This window comes from Melanerpes formicivorus, unplaced genomic scaffold (assembly GCF_026170545.1).
Source record: "Melanerpes formicivorus ecotype bairdi unplaced genomic scaffold, bMelFor1.0.p_v2 SCAF_250, whole genome shotgun sequence".
NCBI lineage: Eukaryota > Metazoa > Chordata > Aves > Piciformes > Picidae > Melanerpes > Melanerpes formicivorus.
In genome coordinates, this window is record NW_027142602.1 from 243,291 (window position 1) to 271,099 (window position 27,809).

At 55.7% G+C, this 27,809-nt stretch overlaps 1 protein-coding gene across 12 annotated transcripts; it reads right to left on the reverse strand.

The window, feature by feature from the left end:
• Positions 1-3,792: 3,792 nt before the first annotated feature.
• On the reverse strand, positions 3,793-26,273 carry LOC137458480 (potassium voltage-gated channel subfamily A member 2). 12 transcript variants are annotated; one of them, XR_010991770.1, is made up of 4 exons: positions 23,301-23,670; positions 21,880-22,278; positions 19,239-20,972; positions 3,793-4,204 (listed from the first exon to the last, which is right to left on the reverse strand). XR_010991770.1 is itself a non-coding variant. In XM_068169952.1 (2 exons), exon 2 carries the CDS (start codon positions 20,885-20,887, stop codon positions 19,388-19,390), a length of 1,500 nt encoding a protein of 499 aa, XP_068026053.1. In that variant the 5' UTR covers positions 20,888-22,278; positions 23,301-23,670; the 3' UTR covers positions 16,426-19,387. The 12 variants fall into 12 exon arrangements, 1 of the variants encoding a protein (XP_068026053.1); XR_010991768.1 differs by having other exon boundaries at positions 19,239-21,151; XR_010991769.1 differs by having other exon boundaries at positions 19,239-21,154.
• Positions 26,274-27,809: the final 1,536 nt, after the last annotated feature.

A 27,809-nucleotide genomic window follows, 5' to 3' on the forward strand; every position in this document is an offset into this window, starting at 1 on the left:
AGCCAGCCCTTGCTGCATCTTCACTGTCCCAGTGTGCAGTTTCACAGAGTCACAGAACCTCAGGGCTTGGAAGGGACCTCCAGAGCTCATCCAGTCCAAGCCCCCTGCCACAGCAGCATCACCCAGGGCAGGGCACCCAGGAACACATCCAGGTGGGGGTTGGATGGCCCCACAGAAGGAGGCTCCACAACTTCCCTGGGCAGCCTGCTCCAGGCTCCAGCAGCCTCACAGGGACAAAGTTTTCCCTTCCTGTTCCCCTGGCACCTCCTCTGCTCCAGCTTGCCCCCAGTGCCCTTTGTGCTGTCCTTGGACATCCCTGAACAGAGCCTGGCTCCAGCCCTGAACATCTGGTGCTGGTCTATTCCATTCCATTCCATTCCATTCCATTCAATTCCATTCCATTCCATTCCATTCCTATTCTATTCCATTCCATTCCCATTCCATTCCACTTCTATTCTATTCTATTCTATTCTATTCTATTCTATTCTATTCTATTCTATTCTATTCTATTCTATTCTATTCTATTCTATTCTATTCTATTCTATTCTATTCTATTCCATTCCATTCCATTCCATTCCATTCCTATTCTATTCCATTCCATTCCTATTCCATTCCATTCCACTTCTATTCTATTCCATTCCATTCCATTCCATTCCATTCCATTCCATTCCATTCCACTTCTATTCCATTCCATTCCATTCCATTCCATTCCTATTCTATTCCATTCCATTCCTATTCCATTCCATTCCACTTCTATTCTATTCCATTCTATTCCATTCCATTCCATTCCATTCCATTCCATTCCATTCCATTCCTATTCCTATTCCATTCCATTCCATTCCACTCCATTCCATTCCATTCCATTCCATTCCATTCCATTCCAATTCCATTCCATTCCATTCCATTCCACTTCTATTCCATTCCATTCCATTCCATTCCATTCCATTCCATTCCATTCCATTCCATTCCTATTCCTATTCCATTCCTTTCCATTCCTATTCCACTCCATTCCACTCCATTCCATTCCTATTCTATTCTATTCTATTCTATTCTATTCTATTCTATTCTATTCTATTCTATTCTATTCCATTCCATTCCATTCCATTCCATTCCATTCCATTCCATTCCATTCCATCTTTACCCCAGTCACAAGGGCAGCCTTCAAGGCTCCTCTGCTCCCAGCTCCCAGCCCCAGCTCCCTCAGCCTGTGCTCACAGGGAGATGTTGCACTGCCTGCAGCAGCTCTGTGCCTCTGTGCTGGACTCTCTCCAGCAGTTCCCTGAGGTCCTCCTTGGGCTGAGGGGCTCAGAGCTGGACACAAGATTCCAGCTGTGGCCTCACCAGGGTGAGATTCCAAGCCCAGCTGGCCATTGCTGTCCACAGCTCCCTGAAGGGAGGTTGGAGCCAGGTGGGGGTTGGGCTCTTCTCCCAGGCACCCAGCACAAGAACAAGAGGACACAGTCTCAAGCTGTGCCAGGGGAGGTTCAGGCTGGAGGGGAGGAAGAAATTCTTCCCAGCAAGAGAGATTGGCCCTGGGGATGAGCTGCCCAGGGAGGTGGTGGAGTCCCCATCCCTGGAGGGGTTTAGGAAGAGCCTGGATGTGGCCCTTGGTGCCATGGCTGAGTTGATCAGATGGTGCTGGGGGAGAGGTTGGACTTGGTGATCTCCAAGGTCTCTTCCAACCTGGGTAATTCTATTCTATCCTATCCTATCCTATCCTATCCTATCCTATCCTATCCTATCCTATCCTATCCTATCCTATCCTATCCTATCCTATCCTTCCAACACCCCAAGGCAGAGGGGTTGGAACTGGATGACCCTTCAGGTCCAACCCTACCAATGCTATGACTGTGCTGCTGGGCAAGCTGCTGTGGGTGCAGGAGGATCTCCAGAGCTCTGCCTTTGGTCTGGATGATCTCCAGAGGCCACTTCCCACCACGAGGTCCCTTCCAACCCCTTCCCACCACATGCTCCCTTCCAACTCCTTCCCACCACAAGCTCCTTTTCAACCCCTTCCCACCACCAGGTTCCTTCCAACCCCTTCCCACCACGAGGTCCTTTCCAACCCCTTCCCACCACGAGGTCCCTTCCAACTCCTTCCCACCACGAGATCACTTCCAAGCCCTTCCCACCACGAGGTCCTTTTCTACCCCTTCCCACCACGAGGTCCTTTTCTACCCCTTCCCACCACGAGGTCCCTTCCAACCCCTTCCCACCACCAGGTCCTTTTCTACCCCTTCCCACCACGAGGTCCCTTCCAACCCCTTCCCACCACGAGATCCTTTCCAACCCCTTCCTACCACGAGGTCCCTTCCAACCCCTTCCCACCACGAGATCCTTTCCAACCCCTTCCCACCACGAGTTTCCAACACCTTCCCACCACGAGATCCTTTCCAACCCCTTCCCACCACCAGGTCCCTTTAAACCCCTTCCCACCACCAGGTCCCTTCCAACCCCTTCCCACCACGAGGTTCTTTCCAACCCCTTCCCACCACGAGCTCCTTTTCTACCCCTTTCCACCTTCCAACCCCTTCCCACCACGAGCTCCTTTTCTACCCCTTTCCACCTTCCAACCCCTTCCCACCACGAGCTCCTTTTCTACCCCTTTCCACCTTCCAACCCCTTCCCACCTTCCAACCCCTTCCCACCACGAGCTCCTTTTCTACCCCTTTCCACCTTACAACCCCTTCCCACCACGAGGTCCTTTCCAACCCCTTCCCACCACGAGCTCCTTTCCAACCCCTTCCCACCACGAGGTCCCTTCCAACCCCTTCCCACCACCAGGTCCCTTCCAACCCCTTCCCACCACCAGGTTCTTTCCAACCCCTTCCCACCACAAGCTCCTTTCCAACCCCTTCCCACCACAAGCTCCTTTCCAACCCCTTCCTACTACAAGGTCCTTTTCTACCCCTTCCCACCTTCCAACCCCTTCCCACCACGAGGTCCTTTCCAACCCCTTCCCACCACGAGCTCCTTTCCAACCCCTTCCCACCACGAGGTCCCTTCCAACCCCTTCCTACCACGAGGTCCCTTCCAACCCCTTCCTACCACGAGGTCCCTTCCAACCCCTTCCTACCACGAGGTCCCTTCCAACCCCTTCCCACCACAAGCTCCTTTCCAACCCCTTCCCACCACGAGCTCCTTTCCAACCCCTTCCCACCATGAGCTCCTTTCCAACCCCTTCCCACCACGAGCTCCTTTCCAACCCCTTCCCACCACAAGCTCCCTTCCTTCTCCTTCCCACCACGAGCTCCCTTCCAACCCCTTCCCACCACGAGCTCCTTTCCAACCCCTTCCCACCACGAGCTCCCTTCCAACCCCTTCCCACCACGAGCTCCTTTCCAACCCCTTCCCACCACAAGCTCCCTTCCAACCCCTTCCCACCACGAGGTCCCTTCCAGCCCCTTCCCACCACACTGGGATTCTCTGAGAAGGTTCTGATGTAGAGAAGCCAACCCCCAAACTACAACGAGACAGCTGCTGGCCTTTTCCCTTTCTCCCTCCCTTTCTCCCTCCCCCTCCCCTCCCCTTCCCCTCCCCCCCCAAGAAGTGCTCTCTGCACAGCTCCTCAATAATATACAGATTTATTTTTGCTCCTCATTAGTGCTGATATTTACAAAACTCCTTGACCCCTTCGTGTGAGGAAGGGAATTATGTACAGCCAGGAGAAACCAGACAGCAAAGGCTCGTTTGGAGCAGCTCTGTACACAGCTCTGTATAACCTATGTACAACCATCAGCCCCTATCGCCTCGGGGTGCCCAACCACCCCCACCCCCCACCCCCAAGCCCTCCCAGGACACCCCGAGGTGGTGAATAGGAGCAGGAGAAGGTTCTGTACACACTGTGCAGTGGGGGTACAGCTGGTGTCTACGTTTGTGGCTAGCCAAGGCGTGGTGCAGTGACTTGGAAATTCCCACGAGTCCTCCCGGCACAGGCTGCAGGCCTCCCTCTCTCTCTCTCTGTGCCTGGGCCCCAGTTCCTCTTGTCACCATAGAAACCAAAGGTGCAGCTCCAGCATCCTTAGGATGAGGTCCTTCTTGGGCTTTTCCTCTTCCTATGGGCTCAAGAAAGCCTGCAGGCACCTCCCCTGGGGGGTGTCCCCCCCCCCCAGCCATCGTGGTCCCCTCGCTCGTCGGCGCGGGGCGGGAGCGGGAGGGCAGCTCGAGCAAGGAGGGGGCAAGGGCAGAGCAGGGGAGTTACAGGCTTGGGAGGCAGCAGGAAAATTGAGAGAGGGGAGGGAGGGAGGAAGAAAAATCCAATTAAAAGCAAACCAGTGAAACCCAGAACAAAACCAACCCCCAAAAGGCCAACCCCCAGCTCGGGAGACCCAAGCAGGGCTGGAGGGGAGAGGAGATGCAGTCCCCTCTGAGCATCCTTGGCTGTGGACCTGCTGTGGTTACATCATGTCCAGCAGCTTCATCAAGGCAAATTGCTCCTCTTGAGGGGGGTGGGGAGGAGACAATAAAAAGGGGAAAAAAGGGTAAGGAATATCTCTCTCATCAGCCAGAGCTGGGCTGGGACATCTCTGCTCCAAGAGGAGGTCAAAGCTCTGCTCCCAGAGGTGGTTTGCACCACCAGAGGCTGGTCCCAAGCCCCCACGTTGGGATGTGGGAGGCCCCTGCAAGAAGAGGAGGATGAAATGTGGGCCTTGAGGCCACGAGGGTCACACTGTGGGGGGCAGCAGTGCTTTGACCAGAGGCAGTGGCTGGGGAATGGGGGGGGACACACTTATCCTTCCTTGAAACTCATGGTGGGGGCAGCAGCTGGACCCCAGAAGAAGAGGACACAGTCTCAAGCTGCACCAGGGGAAGTTGAGGCTGGAGGTGAGGAGAAAGTTGTTCCCAGAAAGAGTTGTTAGGCATTGGAATGTGCTGCCCAGGGAGGTGGGGGAGTCCCCATCCCTGGAGGGGTTCAAGAGGGGATTGGAGGTGGCACTTGAAGCCATGGGGTAGTAGTCAGGAGGGGTTGGTTGATAGGTTGGACTTGATGATCCTTGAGGTCTCTTCCAACCTTATTGATTCTATGATTCTATGTGCTGGACATGGAGGAGGCTGAATTGCTGCCTGGGCTGTGAGGAGAGAGCCACAGCCATTTGTGGGGGGGTTCAAAACATAGAGGTTTGGGGCTGGCTCCTCTCCTCAGCCCCATCCACCCCAACAGGACACTGCTCAGGTCCCACCAAGTGAAGCAAGCCCTGTGGTCCCCCTCCATGGATGCAGACCTCGAGACAAACTCAGCTCAGCTCCCAGACAGGGAGATGCTTCTGGGCACCACCCTGGGACCAAAAGCCAGCATGGCTCAAGGGACTCAAAAGGCAGCCACTGCCAAAACAACCCCCAGAGAGACCCCCACCTGGGGCAGCACAAAGCAATCCCTCTGACCCCTGCTTGGCTTTCCCTGCACGGCCACAGTGGGGACAGCTCTGAGCCTGGCTGGGGGGGATTCAGGACTCAGAGCAGAGCAGAGCTGCTGGTGTGCAGAGGGATGCATGCAGCAGGCTGCCACCAGCCCCTCAGGATGCTCCCAGTGCCAAGCCCAGCTCAGAATCTCCCTCTTCACTCAGGTCCATGCCTGAGTGCATTGCAGGCTCTGGAAGTGCTCCAAGACTTTGGCAGCAATTTCAAGGGCTGACCTCGAGACAAACTCAGCTCAGCTCCAAACCAGGGAGATGCTTCTGGGCACCACCCTGGGACCAAAAGCCAGCATGGCTCAAGGGACTCAAAATGCAGCCACTGCCAGAACAACCCCCAGAGAGACCCCCACCTGGGGCAGCACAAAGCAATCCCTCTGATCCCTGTTGGCTTTCCCTGCCCGGTCACAGTGGGGACAGCTCCAAGCCTGGCTGGGGGGGATTCAGGACTCAGAGCAGAGCAGAGCTGCTGGTGTGCAGAGGGATGCATGCAGCAGGCTGCCACCAGCTCCTCAGGATGCTCCCAGTGCCAAGCCCAGCTCAGAATCTCCCTCTTCACTCAGGTCCAAGCCTAAGTGCATTGAAACCTCTGGAAGTGCTCCAAGACTTTGGCAGCAAGTTCAAGGGCAGACCTCGAGACAAACTCAGCTCAGCTCCAAACCAGGGAGATGCTTCTTGGCACCACCCTGGGACCAAAAGCCAGCATGGCTCAAGGGACTCAAAATGCAGCCACTGCCAAAACAAACCCCAGAGAGGCCCCCACCCTGGGGCAGCACAAACCAATCCCTCTGACTCCTGCTTGGCTTTCCCTGCCCAGCCACAGTGGGGACAGCTCTGAGCCTGGCTGGGGGGGATTCAGGACTCAGAGCAGAGCTGCTGGTGTGCAGAGGAATGCATGCAGCAGGCTGCCACCAGCCCCTCAGGATGCTCCCAGTGCCAAGCCCAGCTCAGAACCTCCCTCTTCACTCAGGTCCATGCCCAAGTGCACTGCAGGCTCTGGAAGTGCTACAAGACTTTGGCAGCAATTTCAAGGGCTGACCCAGGAATTATCAGATAACAAAGCAAGGCCCTTCCTGGAATACCTCCTCCTCCTCCTCTGTCTTTTTCTCTCCTTCTGTGTATTTATGCACAAATATGCCCATATTTATACACCCACGGGCCACTCTCTCAGAATGCCAATCCAGGGCTCCTCAGGGGACAGCTCAGCACTCAGATCTGGAGGACCTGGACACAAAACATCACTGCCAGAGACTGGAGTCCCCAGGAAGAGCCAAACATCACTGCCAGGGATTGGTGTCCCCAAAGAGCCAAACATCACTGCCAGGGATTGGTGTCCCCAAAGAGCCAAACATCACTGCCAGGGATTGGTGTCCCCAAAGAGCCAAACATCACTGCCAGGGATTGGTGTCCCCAAAGAACCAAACATCACTGCCAGGGATTGGTGTCCCCAAAGAGCCAAACATCACTGCCAGGGATTGGTGTCCCCAGGATGAATCAAACATCACTGCCAGGGATTGGTGTCCCCAAAGAACCAAACCTCACTGCCAGGGATTGGTGTCCCCAGGATGAATCAAACATCACTGCCAGGGATTGGTGTCCCCAGGATGAATCAAACATCACTGCCAGGGATTGGTGTCCCCAGGAAGAGCCAAACATCACTGCCAGGGATTGGTGTCCCCAGGATGAATCAAACATCACTGCCAGGGATTGGTGTCCCCAAAGAACCAAATATCACTGCCAGGGATTGGTGTCCCCAGGAAGAGCCAAACATCACTGCCAGGGATTGGTGTCCCCAGGAAGAGCCAAACATCACTGCCAGGGATTGGTGTCCCCAAAGAGCCAAACATCACTGCCAGGGATTGGTGTCCCCAAAGAGCCAAACATCACTGCCAGGGATTGGTGTCCCCAGGAAGAGCCAAACATCACTGCCAGGGATTGGTGTCCCCAAAGAGCCAAACATCACTGCCAGGGATTGGTGTCCCCAGGAAGAGCCAAACATCACTGCCAGGGATTGCTGTCCCCAAAGAGCCAAACATCACTGCCAGGGATTGGTGTCCCCAAAGAGCCAAACATCACTGCCAGGGATTGGTGTCCCCAAAGAGCCAAACATCACTGCCAGGGATTGGTGACCCCAAAGAGCCAAACCTCACTGCCAGGGATTGGTGTCCCCAAAGAGCCAAACATCACTGCCAGGGATTGGTGTCCCCAAAGAGCCAAACATCACTGCCAGGGACTGGTGTCCCCTAAGAGCCAAACATCACTGCCAGGGATTGGTGTCCCCAAAGAGCCAAACCTCACTGCCAGGGATTGGTGTCCCCAGGAAGAGCCAAACATCACTGCCAGGGATTGGTGTCCCCAGGAAGAGCCAAACCTCACTGCCAGGGATTGGTGTCCCCAAAGAGCCAAACATCACTGCCAGGGATTGCTGTCCCCAAAGAACCAAACCTCACTGCCAGGGATTGGTGTCCCCAAAGAACCAAACATCACTGCCAGGGATTGGTGTCCCCAAAGAGCCAAACATCACTGCCAGGGATTGGTGTCCCCAGGAAGAGCCAAACATCACTGCCAGGGACTGGTGTCCCCAAAGAGCCAAACATCACTGCCAGGGATTGGTGTCCCCAGGAAGAGCCAAACATCACTGCCAGGGATTGGTGTCCCCAAAGAGCCAAACATCACTGCCAGGGATTGGTGTCCCCTGGATGAGCCAAACATCACTGCCAGGGATTGGTGTCCCCAAAGAACCAAACATCACTGCCAGGGATTGGTGTCCCCTAAGAGCCAAACCTCACTGCCAGGGATTGGTGTCCCCAGGAAGAACCAAACATCACTGCCAGGGATTGGTGTCCCCAGGAAGAACCAAACATCACTGCCAGGGATTGGTGTCCCCAAAGAGCCAAACATCACTGCCAGGGATTGGAGTCCCCAAAGAACCAAACCTCACTGCCAGGGATTGGTGTCCCCAAAGAGCCAAACCTCACTGCCAGGGATTGGTGTCCCCAAAGAACCAAACATCACTGCCAGGGATTGGTGTCCCCAAAGAGCCAAATATCACTGCCAGGGATTGGAGTCCCCAAAGAACCAAACCTCACTGCCAGGGATTGGTGTCCCCAAAGAACCAAACATCACTGCCAGGGATTGGTGTTCCCAAAGAACCAAACATCACTGCCAGGGATTGGTGTCCCCTAAGAGCCAAACCTCACTGCCAGGGATTGGTGTCCCCAAAGAACCAAACATCACTGCCAGGGATTGGTGTCCCCAAAGAGCCAAACATCACTGCCAGGGATTGGTGTCCCCAAAGAGCCAAACATCACTGCCAGGGATTGGTGTCCCCAAAGAGCCAAACATCACTGCCAGGGATTGGTGTCCCCTAAGAGCCAAACATCACTGCCAGGGATTGGTGTCCCCAAAGAACCAAACATCACTGCCAGGGATTGGTGTCCCCAAGAAGAGCCAAACATCACTGCCAGGGATTGGTGTCCCCAGGAAGAGCCAAACATCACTGCCAGGGATTGGTGTCCCCAGGAAGAGCCAAACCTCACTGCCAGGGATTGGTGTCCCCTAAGAGCCAAACATCACTGCCAGGGATTGGTGTCCCCAAAGAGCCAAACATCACTGCCAGGGATTGGTGTCCCCAAAGAGCCAAACATCACTGCCAGGGATTGGTGTCCCCAGGAAGAGCCAAACATCACTGCCAGGGATTGGTGTCCCCAAAGAGCCAAACATCACTGCCAGGGATTGGTGTCCCCAGGAAGAGCCAAACATCACTGCCAGGGATTGGTGTCCCCAAAGAGCCAAACATCACTGCCAGGGATTGGTGTCCCCAAAGAACCAAACCTCACTGCCAGGGATTGGTGTCCCCAGGAAGAGCCAAACATCACTGCCAGGGATTGGTGTCCCCAAAGAGCCAAACATCACTGCCAGGGATTGGTGTCCCCAAAGAACCAAACCTCACTGCCAGGGATTGGTGTCCCCAGGAAGAGCCAAACATCACTGCCAGGGATTGGTGTCCCCAAAGAGCCAAACATCACTGCCAGGGATTGGTGTCCCCAAAGAGCCAAACATCACTGCCAGGGATTGGTGTCCCCAAAGAACCAAACATCACTGCCAGGGATTGGTGTCCCCAGGAAGAGCCAAACATCACTGCCAGGGATTGGTGTCCCCAAAGAGCCAAACCTCACTGCCAGGGATTGGTGTCCCCAGGAAGAGCCAAACATCACTGCCAGGGATTGGTGTCCCCAAAGAGCCAAACATCACTGCCAGGGATTGGTGTCCCCAGGAAGAACCAAACCTCACTGCCAGGGATTGGTGTCCCCAAAGAGCCAAACATCACTGCCAGGGATTGGTGTCCCCAAAGAACCAAACCTCACTGCCAGGGATTGGTGTCCCCAAAGAGCCAAACATCACTGCCAGGGATTGGTGTCCCCAAAGAGCCAAACATCACTGCCAGGGATTGGTGTCCCCAGGAAGAGCCAAACATCACTGCCAGGGATTGGTGTCCCTAAAGAGCCAAACATCACTGCCAGGGATTGGTGTCCCCAAAGAGCCAAACATCACTGCCAGGGATTGGTGTCCCCAAAGAACCAAACCTCACTGCCAGGGATTGGTGTCCCCAGGAAGAGCCAAACATCACTGCCAGGGATTGGTGTCCCCAGGAAGAGCCAAACATCACTGCCAGGGATTGGTGTCCCCAAAGAGCCAAACATCACTGCCAGGGATTGGTGTCCCCAAAGAGCCAAACATCACTGCCAGGGATTGGTGTCCCCAAAGAGCCAAACATCACTGCCAGGGATTGGTGTCCCCAGGAAGAACCAAACCTCACTGCCAGGGATTGGTGTCCCCAAAGAGCCAAACATCACTGCCAGGGATTGGTGTCCTCAAAGAGCCAAACATCACTGCCAGGGATTGGTGTCCCCAAAGAGCCAAACATCACTGCCAGGGATTGGTGTCCCCAAAGAGCCAAACATCACTGCCAGGGATTGGTGTCCCCAGGAAGAGCCAAACATCACTGCCAGGGATTGGTGTCCCCAAAGAGCCAAACATCACTGCCAGGGATTGGTGTCCCCAAAGAGCCAAACATCACTGCCAGGGATTGGTGTCCCCAAAGAACCAAACATCACTGCCAGGGATTGGTGTCCCCAGGAAGAACCAAACCTCACTGCCAGGGATTGGTGTCCCCAAAGAGCCAAACCTCACTGCCAGGGATTGGTGTCCCCAAAGAGCCAAACCTCACTGCCAGGGATTGGTGTCCCCAATATTAATCCTTGGCCCACATGGATAATTCTTTGCTGTCAGACCTCCAACCAGCACATTATCCTCATCCCATGGTCCTTAGCAGAGGGCTTGGGAAGGGCTGATGGCTTGATGACAGGCTTGGACATGTGTTAGGTGCCAAACCAGGCTGTGAGCTCCATTTCCCAGCTCTCCAAACCCCATGGCACCAAGGACAGCACCAAACTGCAGCTGCAGGATCCTCTGAGTGCCAAGGAGCTTCGCTCCTCCCTTCCAAACCTCTCCATGGGAAGAGGAGAGAAACGAAGCCACCTCCCTCAGGTGGCTTGGTGCAACCAAAGCAGAGGATTGGACTCTTCCCCACTCCCTAATTCAGCCTTCCCAGGCAGAGCCACTTTGCAGGGCCATCTCTTTTTTGTTTGGCACCTTTTAGAGTCCAGAGGAGCTTTGGATGCTCAACCTCTCGGCAGGAAGAGGCCCAGGAGTCTCTCAACCCAAACTTCCTCAAGGAAAGGGTAAAAAAGGGGAGGGGGGTGGGGGTGGGGGGAGAAAAAATCCACACACACACACAAAAAAAAGGAAGAATGAATAAATAACTAACCCCCACAGTCTCCTCCTGCAAAACTGCTTCAAGATCACATCAGTGAGTCAGAAGCAGAGCTGGAAATAGCACTGGAGCTCCGACCTGCAGGCACCAATCCCATTCAGAGCTAGAGGGGAACCATCCCTCTGTGTGGGAGGGAAACCTGGACCCCTCTGCTTCCTGCAGCCTGAGCGTTCCTCCCAGCCATGCCCCCCACCTCCCTCCCCCCCTCCCTGGACCTTTTGTGGAGGTTTTTAAGCCCTGAAGCAAACAGCTGAGCACTTAGCTGGGGGTTTTCCTTCTTCCCCAAGCACGGTGCCCAGGGCACCCCAGAGAGTCTCTTCCACCAGGGCTTGATCTGCTCAGAAACAGCTGCCTGGCTCAGGACAGATTCTGCACGTCCTGCACCAAGGAAGGGCCTGGCAGTGCCGGCCCCTGCCATGGGGACAGATGTCAGCTCATGTTGGTGGGGACAGGAGGGATGTGGCCTCTTTCTCTTCAGCTCTGTTCGGCCCTGAGCTGTGGCTCTGGGGCTTCCAAAGGCAGCTGGCTCCTCTGCTGCTTGGTGAGTGGGCTTGGGTGTGCCTGACCCAGCTCACAGAGCCACTCTCTCCTCCTGCCTGGCTTCAGAAAGCCCAGTGGGGACACCATGCCCTCAACACCACCAACCACTGCCCCCAACCCCCCACATCATCTTCCTCCTTACTGAACCACCATGGAGATCATGCCCCCAGGACCCTCCCTCCACATCATCCAAAGCCCACAGGCACTAAACAACAGCTGCTTTGCAACGTCCCCCTGAGTGCCTCCATCCTCCCAAGGAACCCCCAACCACTGCAAAGTCCCCCTGAGTGTCACCATCCTCCCAAGGAACCTCCAACCACTGCAAAGTCCCCCTGAGTGCCACCATCCTCCCAAGGAACCTCCAACCACTGCAAAGTCCACCTGAGTGTCACCATTCTCCTGAACAACCTCCAACAGCTTTAGAGTCCCCCTGAGTGTCACCATCCTCCCAAGGAACCTCCAACAGCTTCAGAGTCCCCCTGAGTGCCTCCATCCTCCTGAACAACCTCCAAGAGCTTCAGAGTCCCCCTGAGTGTCACCATCCTCCCAAGGAAGCTCCAACCACTGCAAAGTCCCCCTGAGTGCCACCATCCTCCTGAACAACCTCCAACAGCTTCAGAGTCCCCCTGAGTGCCACCATCCTCCTGAACAACCTCCAACAGCTTCAGAGTCCCCCTGAGTGCCACCATCCTCCTGAACAACCTCCAACAGCTTCAGAGTCCCCCTGAGTGCCTCCATCCTCCCAAGGAAGCTCCAACAACTTCAGAGTCCCCCTGAGTGCCTCCATCCTCCCAAGGAACCTCCAACAGCTTCAGAGTCCACCTGAGTGTCACCATCCTCCTGAACAACCTCCAACAGCTGCAAAGTCCAACTGAGTGTCACCATCCTCCTCCCAAACAGCCTCCAACAGCTTCAGAGTCCCCCTGAGTGCCACCCTCCTCCCAGACAACCTCCAACAACTTGCCCTCAGCCTGGGTGCTTTCCCCCACCCCCCAGATGGCATCACTCAGTGTGCCCACGGGTGGGTAGGCAGCATCCTGGTGCCTCAGGCAGCTTCCCCATGCAGGCTCACATCCCCATGGTCCCACCACGAGCTGGCTGGCTGGAAGTTGGCCACCAGCCTCATCCCAATCAGCAGCTCCAGCTCCAGACACACATTTATTGCTTTTGGGGGGGGGGGGGAGGGGGGAGGTGTATGTGCTTTGGTTGTAAATGAGCTTCAGGGGCCCCCATTTCAGAGCTGCAGCAGCACAGAGGGAGGAGAGGACTCCTAATGTAGTTGAAGACAATCTGGGGGGTCCCATGCTGCGTGGTGCTGAGCACCTCAGAGACCCAAGCAGGAGGCAGGACTCCCCGTGCACTGATCATGGGCACTTGGGATTGATTTGAGCCAGGCTTGAATCGATCAATGAATCAATCAGATAGAAGTGAGGAGTGATTCCACCAGGCTGAGTGGAGCCACATCAGCACCAGGGAGGGCTCCAGCCCCAAAGCAGCATTGAAGCATTGCTGTAGAACACACTGGCACCGTTGGTTTGATTGCTGTGACTGTGGTTGCCCTCAATGACATCAGGAAGGCTCCTGGCTGACCTCAGGTAGGCTCCTGGCTGACCTCAGGAAGGCTCTTGGCTGACCTATGGAAGGAAGGCTCCTGGATGACCTCAGGAAGGCTCTTGGCTGACCTCAGGAAGGCTCCTGGCTGACCTCAGGTAGGCTCCTGGCTGACCTCAGGAAGGAAGGCTCCTGGCTGACCTCAGGAGGGCTCCTGGCTGACCTCAGGAAGGAAGGCTCTTGGCTGACCTCAGGAAGGCTCCTGGCTGACCTCAGCTAGGCTCTTGGCTGACCTCAGGAAGGCTCTTGGCTGACCTCAGGAAGGCTCCTGGCTGACCTCAGGAAGGCTCTTGGCTGACCTCAGGAAGGCTCCTGGCTGACCTCAGGAAGGCTCCTGGCTGACCTCAGCTAGGCTCTTGGCTGACCTCAGGAAGGCTCTTGGCTGACCTCAGGAGGGCTCCTGGCTGACCTCAGGAAGGAAGGCTCTTGGCTGACCTCCCCTTGCACCCTCTGCCATGGGGGGTTCCCCCCTTGTGCCCACATCCCTGCAGTGGCACAGCACAGCCTGTGTCCCAGTTTCCACCCAGCCCCATCCCAGCTCAGCCCCACTCCACCTCCACTCAACAAGCTGCTAAAGCCCACCCTGCACCCCAGAGAGGTTCTGCTCAGCCACAGCCTTGCAGAGAGGTCTGAATCCCTCTTCCCCTGACCTGGCAGAGGAAGGAGCTGCCCATCCCCAAGGGCTGTCTGCAATGGGGAAGAAACCCAAGGAAGTCCAAGCAGGGAAGGGGAAAGCAGGTGAGGTGCCCTGGCCCCACAGCTCCCACATATCCCCAGATAACAGCAGGGGTGAAGGAGAAGCAGAGACAACCTCAGGGTCTCTGCAGTTTGACTCCCCCACCTCCTAAAAAGCCCAGAAGGTGGCCAAGCAAAGACTCAGAGGCAGCAGCTCAGATCCAGAGCCCACCCTCAGCAAGTGCCTTCTTCACCAGAAAGGAACAAACCAACAGCCCTGAGGCTCTCCATGGTTGGAAAGGAGTTTTCCATCCTCAGGCACCCCCTGCCCTGGTGATCCTGGTGCCCTGGGGTTGGAGGTGGCACTTGGTGCCTTGGTTTAGTCAGGAGGTCTGTGGTGCCAGGTTGGACTGGATGAGCTTTGAGGTCTCTTCCAACCTTGGGGATTCTGTGATCCCAGGAGGGGGTGGATCAGATGACCTTTAAGGGTTGGACTCAATGACCTTTAAAGTTCCCTTCCAACCCAAACCATTCTCTGGTTGGGTTTGAGGATCTCAGGGTCACAAGAATCACAGAATTTGAGGGGCTGGAAGGGACCTTGAATGCTCCTCCAGTCCAACCCACCTGCCAGGGCAGGATCACCTCCACCAGATCACACAGGAACACATCCAGGAAAGCTCTGAATCTCTCCAGACAGGGAGACAGGGTCCAGAGAAGGGCCAAGAGGATGAGCAGAGGGCTGGAGCACCTCTCCTGTGAGGACAGACTGAAGGAGTTGGGGCTGTGCAGGCTGGAGAAGAGAAGGCTCTGAGGTGACCTCATTGTGGCCTTCCAGTGTCTGAAGGGGGCTACAGGAAGGCTGGGGAGGGACTGCTCAGGATCTCAGGTAGTGATAGGACTGGGGGGAATGGAATGAAGCTGGAGGTGGGGAGATTCAGGCTGGAGGGGAGGAGGAAGTTCTTCCCCATGAGAGTGGTGAAGCCCTGGAATGGGTTGTCCAGGGAGGTGGTTGGGGCCCTGTCCCTGGAGGTGTTTAAGGCCAGGCTGGCTGAGGCTGTGGCCAGGCTGATCTAGTGTGGGGTGTCCCTGCCCATGGCAGGGGGGTTGGAACTAGGTGATCCTTGTGGTCCCTTCCAACCCTGGCTGTTTCTATGATACTCCACAACCTCCCTGAGCAGCCCATCCCAGGGCTGTGGTGCCCAGGTACCATGGGCACCACAAGGGGGACTCCAACCCCTGTCCCACCATCCCAAGCAGCCCCTGATGCTCCAAGCTCTCAGCTTTGCCGAGGGCTGGGCTCTGTGGGTCGCCCTCTAAATATCTATACAGAGAGAGAGAGAGAGAGCGAGCCAAGAACGAGCTGGGAATGGGCTGCAAAGCGCTGAGCAAACAAAGCCGGGAGAGCTGGGAGCTGCTCCTCCACCTGAGCGCTGCTCTTCCACCTGCTCCTCAGGCCCTCCCTCGCTCCCCCCCCCGCTTTCTGCTCCTGCCACGAAGATTAATGACTAATTACTCACCCCATAACGAGTGCAGGTGCTTAACTTTCAGCTCACCTTGCCTCTTGTGCCTGGGCTGCTCCAGCTTATTGCCTCCTTCTCCCTCCTCTCCCCACTCCCTCCACTTCCTCAGCACACAACTTCCCCAGCCAGGTTTTTTTTTGGGGGGGTCTTATTTTGTTGTTTTCTTTTACCTATCACGGAGATTAAAGTTTTTTTGGTGTTGTCTGGGGTTTTTTTTTGCTTTAATCTCCATCTTCAAGCCACCAGAGAATCCCTAAAAGGCTCCCAACGTGACCACAGCAAGAAGGGCTACTAAGAAGGGAGGGGGGAAAAAAAACCCCAACCCAATAAATGGAAACAAAAATGATCTAAAAGAAAGCCAAAAAGGAGAAGGTATTTGTGTGTGTGCATCAACAATTCAGAGTCATGCAACACCTATCCATGCAGCTGAGTATGACTTGGGGGAGGGGAGAGGGGGGGGGGGGAGTTACAGTTCACTGCAGTATAAATATATTATAGGCCACAGCAGAGTTGCTCCACTTTGAGAGAGAGAGAGATTTGAGCTCAATAAATAATGAAACCCCCCCCAAAATCTTTTAGCCCAACTCACTGGAGGTGCTTTTGGTGATCCAGGCAAAAAGAAATGAATATATATGTATATATAGGTGAGGGGAGGTTGGTGTCTAAGCAAATAACCTCTGAGAGCTTCGTTTATTTACTCATCACCCCCCTCTCTCCCACCACCACCAGCATCACTGCCACCTTCTCCTCCCCCCTCCCTCTCATTGCGAATTGAAGGCTTCATAAATAATGGGCTTGCCACCCTAATTAGCCTCCCCCCCCCCCACCCCGGGCCCCTCGCACACTGGCAGCGCTGCAGTGGCTGAAGAACTCTTGCAGCATGCAGCATTTTCCCGTTATGAAACAGGAGCCTGAGCGCAGGCTGCGCTGGGCGCTCGGCGTTCCCAGCCTGGAAACCCGAGCCTGCGGGCGGCTCGGACGCGCTGCCGCACCTTCCCTTCCTCAGGCTCTGCCTGACCTTTGGGTTTGCTTCGTTTTGGTTTTTTTTTTTTCTCCCCTCCTCCATGCCTGGAAGCTGAGGAATTTCCTCCCCCAGCTCCATGGGACAAGGGACTTACGGTACCCCGAGACGCAGACCCGAGCCTGCAGGCGGGTCAGACGCACCGCTGCACCTTCCCTTCCTCAGGCTCTGCCTGACCTTTGGGTTTGCTTCGTTTTGGGTTTTTTTTTCTCCGCTCCTCCATGCCTGGAAGGTGAGGAATTTCCTCCCCCAGCTCCATAGGACAAGGGACTTACGGTACCCCGAGGTGCAAACCTGAGCCTGCAGGCAATTCGGACGCACCGCTGCACCTTCCCTTCGTCAGGCCCTGCCTGACCTATTAGTTTGCTTTGTTGTGTTTCTTTTTCCACCCCCCATGCCTGGAAGCTGAGGAATTTCCTCCCCCAGCTCCATGGGACAAGGGACTTACAGTACCCCAGGTTGGAAACCTGAGCCTGCAGTCAGTTTGGACATACCTCTGCACCTTCCCTTCATTGGGCTCTGCCTGACCTTCTGTTTTGCTTTGTTGTGTTTCTTTTTCCACCCCCTATGCCTAGAAGCTGAGGAATTTCCTCCCCCAGCTCTATAGGACAAGGGACTCACAGTACCCCAGGTTGGAAACCTGAGCCTGCAGGCAATTCGGACGCACCGCCGCACCTTCCCTTCGTCAGGCCCTGCCTGACCTATTGGTTTGCTTTGTTGTGTTTCTTTTTCTACCCCCCATGCCTGGAAGGTGAGGAATTTCCTCCCCCAGCTCCATGGGACAAGGGACTTACAGTACCCCAGGTTGGAAACCTGAGCCTGCAGTCAGTTTGGACATACCTCTGCACCTTCCCTTCATTAGGCCCTGCCTGACCTATTGGTTTGCTTTGTTGTGTTTCTTTTTCCACCCCCCATGCCTGGAAGCTGAGGAATTTCCTCCCCCAGCTCCATGGGACAAGGGACTTACAGTATCCCGAGGTGCAAACCTGAGCCTGCAAACCTGACCCTCCAGGCAGCAGGGACACACCTCTGCACCTTCCCTTCATCAGGCTCTGCCTGACCTTCTGTTTTGCTTTGTTGTGTTTCTTTTTCCACCCCCTATGCCTAGAAGCTGAGGAATTTCCTCCCCCAGCTCTATGGGACAAGGGACTCACAGTACCCCAGGTTGGAAACCTGAGCCTGCAGGCAATTCGGAAGCACTGCTGCATCTTCCCTTCATTAGGCTCTGCCTGACCTTTTGTTTGGTTGGGTTTTTTCCACCCCCCATGCCTGGAAGGTGAGGAATTTCCTCCCCCAGCTCCATGGGACAAGGGACTTACAGTACCCCAGGTTGGAAACCTGAGCCTGCAGGCAATTCGGAAGCACTGCTGCATCTTCCCTTCATTAGGCTCTGCCTGACCTTTTGTTTTGCTTTGTTGTGTTTCTTTTTCCACCCCCCATGCCTGGAAGCTGAGGAATGTCCTCCCCCAGCTCCATGGGACAAGGGATTTACAGTACCCCGAGGTGCAAACCTGAGCCTGCAAACCTGACCCTCCAGGCAGTTGGGACACACCTCTGCACCTTCCCTTCATTAAGCTCTGCCTGACTTTTTTGCTTGGTAGGGTTTTTTCTACCCCCCATGCCTGGAAGCTGAGGAATTTCCTCCCTCAGCTCCACGGGACAAAGGACTTACAGTACCCCAAGATGCAAACCTGAGCCTGCAGTCAGTTTGGACATACCTCTGCACCTTCCCTTCATCAGGCTCTGCCTGACCTTTTTGTTTGGTTGGGTTTTTTCCACCCCTCATGCCTGGAAGCTGAGGCATTTCCTCCCCCCAGCTCCATGGGACAAGGGACTTACAGTACCCCATGTTGGAAGCCTGAGCCTGCAGGCAATTTGGACACACTGCTGCACCTTCCCTTCATTAGGTTCTGCCTGACCTTTCGTTTTGCTTTGTTGTGTTTCTTTTTCCACCCCCCATGCCTAGAAGCTGAGGAATTTCCTCCCCCAGCTCCATGGGACAAGGGATTTACAGTACCCCGAGGTGCAAACCTGAGCCTGCAAACCTGACCCTCCGGGCAGTTGGAACACACTGCTGCACCTTCCCTTCATTAAGCTCTGCCTGACCGTTTTACTTGGTAGGGTTTTTTCTACCCCCCATGCCTGGAAGCTGAGGAATTTCCTCCCCCAGCTCCATGGGACAAGGGACTTACAGTACCCCGAGATGCAAACCTGAGCCTGCAGTCACTTTGGACACACCGCTGCACCTTCCCTTCATTAAGCTCTGCCTGACCTTTGTGCTTGGTTGGGTTTTTCCACCACCACCACCACCACCCCTTGCCTGGAAGCTGAGAAACTCCTCCCCCAGCTCCATGGGACTTCTGGTACCCTGAGACGACCCAGAGTCACCTCCTTTCCCCCCCTCCTCCAACACCCAACATCCCCCATCCCGCTGCTCCAAACGCCCAACCCGCTCTGGATCAAGCTTGGGATGGGAGAAGGGAAACAAAAATGTGGGGAGTCTTTTTTTTGGGGGGGTTGGTTTGTTGGATTTGTTGTTTGGGGGGGTGGGGGTGGGGGGGGTTGTTGTTGTTTGCAGGGATGCTTACTCGGTGTGGAAATCAAAGGTTGAAAGAGTCACTTACACAGCTAATTGCTTCCCATGCAGAACCAAAGAGACACCGTAGAAAAAGAACTTGTGGTTAGCTACAAGGCAGAGGCAGCACTCAGATAATCTGCAGTTGTTCCACTTCAGCTGGGAGAGACAAGGGGTGAGGGGGGCCGGGAGCGCGCTTTAGACGTCGGTGAGCATCTTGGTGATATTCACATAGTTTGTGTTGGCCAGGGTGCAGTTGGCTGTCTTCAAGTTCTCCTCCCTAAAGTCCTCGTTGCTGTTGTTGACGCCCTCCTGGATCTCCATGTAGTCAGACTTGCTGATGGTAGAGGCACTTCTGCTTTTCTTTAGGTCAGGGGAAGAAGGGATCTTTGGGCAGCTGGTCACTTGCAAGTACTGAGCCTGCTCCTCACCCTCCGTCTCCCGGTGGTAGAAGTAGTTGAAGTTGGAGACGATGACGGGCACCGGTAAGGCAATGGTTAACACGCCGGCGATGGCGCACAGGGACCCCACGATCTTGCCCCCGATGGTGGTGGGCACCATGTCCCCGTAGCCGACGGTCGTCATGGACACCACGGCCCACCAGAAGGCGTCGGGGATGCTGGGGAACTGCGACTCGCTCTCGTCGGCCTCGGCGAAGTAGACGGCGCTGGAGAAGAGGATGACGCCGATGAAGAGGAAGAAGATGAGCAGGCCCAGCTCCCGCATGCTGGCCTTGAGGGTCTGGCCCAGGATCTGCAGCCCCTTGGAGTGGCGGGAGAGCTTGAAGATGCGGAAGACCCGCACCAGGCGGATGACTCGGAGGATGGCCAAGGACATGGCCTGCTGGCCTTGCTGGCCGTCCTCTGGCTTCTCGGCCAGCTCGGTGCCGAGGGTGATGAAGTAGGGGATGATGGCCACGATGTCGATGATGTTCATGATGTTGGTGAAGAAGCCGGCCTTGCTGGGGCAGGCGAAGAACCTCACCAGGAACTCAAAGGAGAACCAGATGATGCAGAGGGTCTCCACGATGAAGAAGGGGTCTGTGAAGGAGGTGGACTGCTGGTAGCCCATGCTGCTGTTGGAGTAAGGGGGGTGGCTCAGCCCGCTGCCGTGCATGTCCTCGTTCTCGTCCCGGAAGATGGGCAGAGTCTCCAGGCAGAAGCTGACGATGGAGATCAGAATCACCATGACGGAGACGATGGCGATGATCCTGGCGGGGCCCGAGCTCTCAGGGTACTCGAAGAGCAGCCACACCTGCCTCTGAAACTCGTTCTCGGGCAAGGGCCTCTCCTCTTCTTTGATGTAGCCTTCGTCCTCCCGGAACATCTCCATGGCTTCCTCCCCCAGCTCGTAGAAACGGATCTCCTCCGAGAAGATATCCAAGGGCACGTTCACCGGGCGCCGCAGCCGGCCCCCGGACTGGTAGTAGTAGAGGATGGCGTCAAAGCTGGGCCTGTTCCTGTCGAAGAAGTACTCGTTGCGGAGGGGGTCGAAGTACCTCATCCTCTTTTTGGGGTCCCCTAGCAAGGTCTCCGGGAACTGGGCCAGCGTCTTGAGCTGCGTCTCGAAGCGCAGCCCCGAGATGTTGATGACCACCCGCTCGCAGCACTCATGGTCGGTCTCGGGGTTGTAAGTGTCCTGGGGGTGACCGGGAAGAGCTGCGGCTTCGTCTGCAGGATCTCCGGTAGCCACTGTCATATTGGGCCTTAAAAGAAAGCCTGGAGCGCTAGACCTTGCCCAGTGGCGGTGGTGGTGGTGTTGGGATCAGGGCAGGGTTACTATCCTGCAGAAGGACAGGTGCGTAGGTTTGGAAGTGTCTCATGAAAAGGCGAAGGGAGGATGCGGAACACGAAACAAAAAGAAAGGAGGAAGAAGAAGGAGGAGGAGGAGGACGACGACGACGACAACAAAAGAGAGGAACTAAAACAACAAACCGAAACAAAAAAGGAAAGGAAATCACCCCTGCTGAGAAAGAGAGAGAGATGGAGTAAAGTTGGGGGTGGAGGGGGAAGGAGGAGAGCAGCTCCTTTCACTAATGTCTATCCCTTGCCTCGGGGATGGGGGAGGGGGGGGCGGCGGGCCGGGGGTTAATTTACCTTCGCCGGGACAGGGCTCACCACGCTGCCATCTAAACCCAGCAGGTGGAGGAGAGCAAACACCTGAGGAAGCATCACCTCTTCCACACCCCTGTGGAAAAACCTGGCCTTGGCAAACCAGAACTTTGGGTGGTTCAAAACAAAAACGCCTCTGAGATTTAATGAATAAACAAATGAGAGAGAGAGAGAGAAATGAAAACAAAGGAGGGGAGGGGAGGGGAGGGATGGGAAAGGCAGGAAGGAAAACTAACCCTGTGCTGAGAGAGGAGCCAAGGAGAGGGCAGCCCAGGCTCGGCTCCTTTGCAGGCATGCAGCTAAGGGTTAACCACACGGAACCGTGCAAGCTCAGGCAAGCTAAACCCTCCAAAAGGGCTCTGGGTTTAAGCTGGACACCTTCCCACTCCTCTTGCCCCAGCACGGTGACATGCTGCCCTCCCTGCCTGCAGCCAGCCTGGCCGGCTTGGCTTGGCTCGGAGCCGCCGGTGGAAGCTGCCCCGCGGACCGCTGCAGTCCCCCTCCTCGACCGCTGGTGTCCCGGCTCCTGTCATCATCCTCTGCAAACCACCATGGCACACAGAAAACAAATCACATTACCTGGAGAAGCCAAATCTTAGTGTCTCTTAGTAACACCGATTATCTGACCCTGGGGAAATCCTAGAGAGAAACACAGGCTTCCAAGATCCCCATAATTTCCTCTCTCTTCAAAGTTAAAAATAATGGTGAGTCATCGTAGGAAAAAAAAAAGAGGAGAAGGGACCTAAAAGGGGTTTTAGATTCCCAGATGGTGGAAGTCAGGTCTTGGTAATGGTTTGGACTGGAGAGAGAGAGAAAGAGAGACAGAGAGACAGAGAGACAGAATCCTCCCGGTAGCTGTTGCGGAGCCGCACTTCAGGGCAGATGAGCGTCTGTCTGATGCCTTCGGTCCGCCGGTGAGAAGATGCCGAGCTCAGCAAAACCAGATGTCCCCAGTGTCCTCGGGAGGTGTGGCATCGCCTGCGAAAAAAAAACACCCACCCAGAAGGTAGCAAGCTGCTGGGTTGGGAGAGGGGGGGGGGTGGGCGTCGCAAGGAACGGCTGCAAAGCTTCGGCTCCTCCGGGCACCCTCCTGTGTTGTTGGGTTTGGGTTCGTGATGGGTTTGGTTGTGTTTTTTTTTTAATCTCTTCAGCTCTCCCTGCGAGCTGTTTGCCCTCTGCCTGGCCAACCTGCACTGCAACGCGAGAGGAGGGCGAGAGCTCACTAGCGGCAAGGCGGAAAAAACCAGAGCCCCATCTCCTTCTGCTTGCGCTCAGCGCCAGGGACGAGCTGCCCGGGGGAGCCGGCGCCAGCCGAAGGAAAGGGGGGGGGGGGGGAGGGATGGGAGGGGGTATTGGAGGGAGGGGGGAAGATGCAGCCCCCACCCTGGTTTCTCAAGCTCTGCAAAGCCCTGATGGGTTCCCACCGCTGCCGAAGCACCCGGGAGTTGGTGGTACCCACCGGGAGCGGCGCCCACGCCGTCGCGTCCCCGGGTGATTCGAAAGGCTCCGGTTTCAGCCGCCAGACTGAACCCCACACTGGTTTCTGTCTGCATCCCCTCCTCCCCCCGCCTCCCCTCTACCTCCAAACATTCCCTGCCCCCCTAGATGGCTCTGAGGAGCCCAAACCGTTGTGGGCCCAACCGTGGTGGCACTCGCACGACCTGCATCTGCCCTTCCCATCCTCCCGAGAGCCAACCCCCTCGGCCAAGCCACCCCCGTGGGAGCTGGGGGCTAAATGTCTCACGGGGATGCTGAGGCTCACGTCCCCGGTTGGGTCGGCAGCATTCCCTGCTCCTACCCAGATCGCCCCACACTGCCTCACACCAAGGGGATGCTCAGTCCCCAGAGAGGTTCCAACCCACCTCTCATTTTGCATTTACTGTTGGCTTTTTATTTCCCCCCTCCCGACGGAAAAAAGCACCCCACCAAACCAAACCGAACCACCACCACCACCAAAACCAACCAACAAACCACCAGGAAACAAAACAAACCCCTCTAACCTCCCTTCTTCAGCTCCAACTCGACTTGTCTACTTCGAGCCAGGCTTACAGAACCGGGCAGGGGAGGCAGGTGGAAAATAACCCCACGGTCCCACTCTCCTGGGGAAAGATTTCAGCCATCTCCAGGCCATTTATGCCTGCGGGTTCCTCTCTTCATCACCCGAGGTGCAGAGCCTGCCGCAGATCTCTCTTCCCTTGGAAATTTCCCCTCTCCGTGCAACCCTCCTCTCCCTTCTCCTTATGCACTAGAAAAAATAGTACAACCCTGACAGGGCTTGCAGCGCTCAACCGCTTCACTTAACCCTTCTCTGCCAGGCCTGCAGGAGAGGAGGTTCTATTTTGTCCCAGTTTTTGTGTGTGTGTGTGTGTCTTTCCTCTTTTCCCTGCATTCCCCAACCCCCCTCCACCCCCTCCCCTTCCCCTCCACCTCTCCCTCGCTTCGCCGCTCGCTCCTAGAGAGTCCAGCTGGGTTCTGCCTGCCTCTGACTCCTCCGAGCCTGACGGCCAAACATCTCCCAACACCATCTTTGGTGGTGCTACCAAAAAAAAAAACACCCAAAGCCATCCAGCAGCGACAGAATCTCAGCATCACCGACCCTCGTTTCACCCAAAATCGACCAATCTTGAATTATTTGGGGGGGGTTATTTTATCTTCTTTTTCTCCACAGTTTTTTTTCCCTCCTCTCCTTTTCTTCCTCCTCACCTTCGCTTCCTCTCCCCCTTTTCTTCTTCCCCCCTTTTCTTCCTTCTCACCTTTACTTCCTCCCCCCCCCTTTTCTTCTTCCCCCCCTTTTCTTCTTTCCCCCTTTTCTTCTTTCCCCCTTTTCTTCCTCCCCCCCTTTTCTTTCTTCCTCCCTTTTCTTTCTTCCTCCCTTTTCTTTCTTCCTCCCTTTTCTTCCTTCCTCCCTTTACTTCCTCTCCCCCTTTTCTTCCTCCCCTTTTTCTTCTTCTTCCCTTTTCTTCCTTCTCACCTTTACTTCCTCCCCACCTTTACTTCCTCCCCTCCTTTTCTTCTTCCCTCCCTTTTCTTCTTCCCCCCTTTTCTCCCTCCCCCCCTTTTCTTCTTCCTCCCCCCCTTTTCTTCTTCCTCCCTCTTCTTCTTCCTCCCTTTTCTTCTTCCTCCCTTTTCTTCCTTCCTCCCTTTACTTCCTCCCCACCTTTTCTACCTCTGCCCCCCTTTTCTTCCCCCCCTTTTCTTCCCCCCCTCTTCTTCCTCCCCTTTTCTCCCTCCCCAAGCGCCCCCTCCCCAAGGTTTGTTGAGCACCACCATCCCCTGCTTGATGGGTTTGACATGTTGATTTTTATTTGGCATCAGCTCCAGGCTCCATCCTCCAAGCCCAAACCCAAGTGGTGATGCCTGGCGCTGAGCAGAGATGGTTACAGCATCATCTCCGCTGACATCACACAGCCCAGCACTCACTTTCTCCTACTTGCTCCCCATCACATGCTCTCCAGGCAAAAACATCCCCACCACCACCACCACTGCTTCGAGCATCTTTGGGGTTAATTCATGCAGATTTGGGGGTTGAGAAGGGGGAAGTGGAGAAGGTTTGGCCCAAACACTGCCCCACACTGCTTCAAGCATCTTTGGGGTTAATTCATGCAGATTTGGGGGTAGGGAAGGGGGAGATATGGAGGAAGTGGGGAAGATTTGCCCCAATCACTGCCTCACACTGCTTGAAGTATCTTTGGGGTTAATTCATGCAGATTTGGGGCTCAGGAATGGGGAAGTGAAGAAGATCTGACCCAATCACTGCCCCCCACTGCTTGAAGTATCTTTGGGGTCAATTCATGCAGATTTGGGGCTCAGGAAGGGGGAAAGTAAGGAAGATTTGCCCCAAACACCACACATGCTGCTTCAGGCATCTTTGGGGTTAATTCATGCAGATTTGGGGGTAGGGAAGGGGGAGATATGGATGAAGTGGGGAAGATTTGCCCCAATCACTGCCTCACACTGCTCGAAGTATCTTTGGGGTTAATTCATGCAGATTTGGGGCTCAGGAAGGGGGAAGTGAAGAAGATTTGCCCCAGTCACTGCCCCCCACTGCTTGAAGCATCTTTGGGGTTAATTCATGCAGATTTGGGGCTCAGGAATGGGGAAGTGAAGAAGATCTGCCCCAATCACTGCCCCCCACTGCTTGAAGCATCTTTGGGGTCAATTCATGCAGATTTGGGACTCAGGAAGGGGGAAGTGAAGAAGATCTGCCCCAATCACTGCCCCCCACTGCTTGAAGCATCTTTGGGGTCAATTCATGCAGATTTGGGGCTCAGGAAGGGGGAAGCGAGGAAGATTTGCCCCAAACACTTCCCCACACTACTTCAAGCATCTTTGGGGTTAATTCATGCAAATTTGGGGGTTGGGAAGGGGGAGAGATAGATGAAGTGGAGACGATTTGGGCCAAACCTCCCTCCCATCACCCCCCACACACCCCCCCCACACCCCCTTCAAGCATCTTTGGGGTTAATTCAAGAAGATTTGCCCCCAACGCCGCCCCGCCGCTGCTTCGAGCATCTTTGGGGTTAATTCATGCAAATCTGGAGGCTGGGAAAGGGGGAAGTGAAGAAGATTTGCCCGGAGCCCATCAGTTTCCTCCCAGCCCGCAGAGGCTGCGGGCGGGAGCCGCGCCTGGGTTGCGGGAGGGTGGCAGGGCTTGAGGACAAGGTCACGGCGGGGACCGAGCCGCCAGGCCCCCGCGACTGCGGAGCTGCCGGGCAGGCTGCGATGAAGCAGGGCAGTGAAGAGAGGGGGGGAAAAGGATGCAAAGATGGGGAGGGAAGGGGTGGGGGTGGGGGTGGGGGGAGGCGGGAGGGGGTGGGGGGGAGGGAGAGAGAAAAAGGCACCAACTTACACTTGGCTCTGCAGTCAGGCATGCGGCGAATGCACAAGCAGCTGCTCTGCTCTGCGCCGCTGCCGGCACCTCTCACCCTCCAGCCCCCCAAACTCCTACCCCAGGAGTCAAGCTCGGAAGGCAGCAGAGCTTCTCCATGAATATTCAGCAGATTAAGACGAGCGTCTTTCCTTCCCCCCACCCTCACCCCCCTCCCCGCTCCAAAACCCGCCTCCCTCCTCCCAAGCAGGAGAGACCTAGATTTCAACCACTGGGAAGTGATCACATCCCTGGATACGGGATGCTGCCGAGCCGAGCCGAGCCGAGCCGGTCCGTGCCATCTTCTCAGTGACAGCTTGGATTTGGCTCGGGGAGATCTGCGGGCGGGGGGGGGGAAGGGGGAGGGGAGCGGAGAACCACCAGCTCCAGGCAGCTTTGGGGAAGGAGATGAGGGAAGTAGCAGGGACCACACTGTGCTGCTCTTGGCTGGCTGGGCAAAGCAGGGCTTTTTTAGATCACTTGGTGGTTCCACATTCTCCCTTCACGTGGAGGCATCTCCCAGCTGCACATGAGGGGCATGGCCAAGCTCCTAAAAACTTGGTGTGTAGGAATCGTGGCATGACAGAATCCTTCAGGCTGGAAAAGAGCTTTGAGATCCATCAGCTCTAACCCTTAGCCCAGCACTGCCAGGGGACCACCAAACCATGGCCCTCAGCACCACAGCTTTGAAACCCCTCCAGGCATGGGGGCTCCATGGGGGCTTCAGCAGCCTTGACAACCCTCAAGGGGAAGAAATTGCTCCTCATGGCCAACCTGAACCTCCCCTGGGGCAGCTTGAGGCTGTTTCAGTCTATCACTTGTTCCTAGGGAGAAGAGATCAACCCCACCTGGCTCCAACCTCCTGTCAGGGAGCTGTGGAGAGCCAGAAGGATTCCCTTCAGCCTCCCTTTCTCCAGGCTGAACACCCCCAGCTCCCTCAGCTCCTCCTCCCCAGCCCTGTTCTCCAGAGCCTTCCTCAGCTTTGTTGCCCTTCTCTGGAACTGCTCCAGCTCCTCAATGCCCCTCTTGGAGTGAGGAGCCCAGAGCTGACCCCAGCATTTGAAGTGTGGCTTCACCAGTGCCCAGCACAGGGGAATGATCCCTGTCCTGCTCCTGTTGGCCACAATATTCCTGATCCAGGCCAGGCTGCTGGTGGCCTTCTTGGCCACTGGGAACACCCTGGCTCACCTCCAGCTGCTGTTGACCACCTCTCACCAAGTCCTTTTCCAGCAGGCAGCTTCCAGCCACTCTGCCCCAAGCCTGGAGTGTCCATGGGGTGGTTGTGACCCAAATGCAGGACCCAGCACTTGGCCTTGTTGAACTTCAGGCCACTGAGCTCACATCTACCCCTCTGTGAGGGCAGGAGGAAGATGCACCTGCCTGGACCACTCTGCCATTACCTGTGGCCCCATGGAGAGCTTCAGGGCAGCCACAAGTCCTGCCAAGCTCCTGCAGCCAGCAACCCCTGGAGGAGATGATGGAAATGTTTGCAAGGGGCTACTGGTGCCAGCAGAGCTCCCCCCAGAGCCCACAGCCCAGGGTGGGCTGGGAAGGCATGGACCAGCCTGAACACCCATGAAAATCAGTGCTAAATGCCCAGCCAGGAGATGTGGAGCCATGGCAGGCTCAAACCACAGGACTT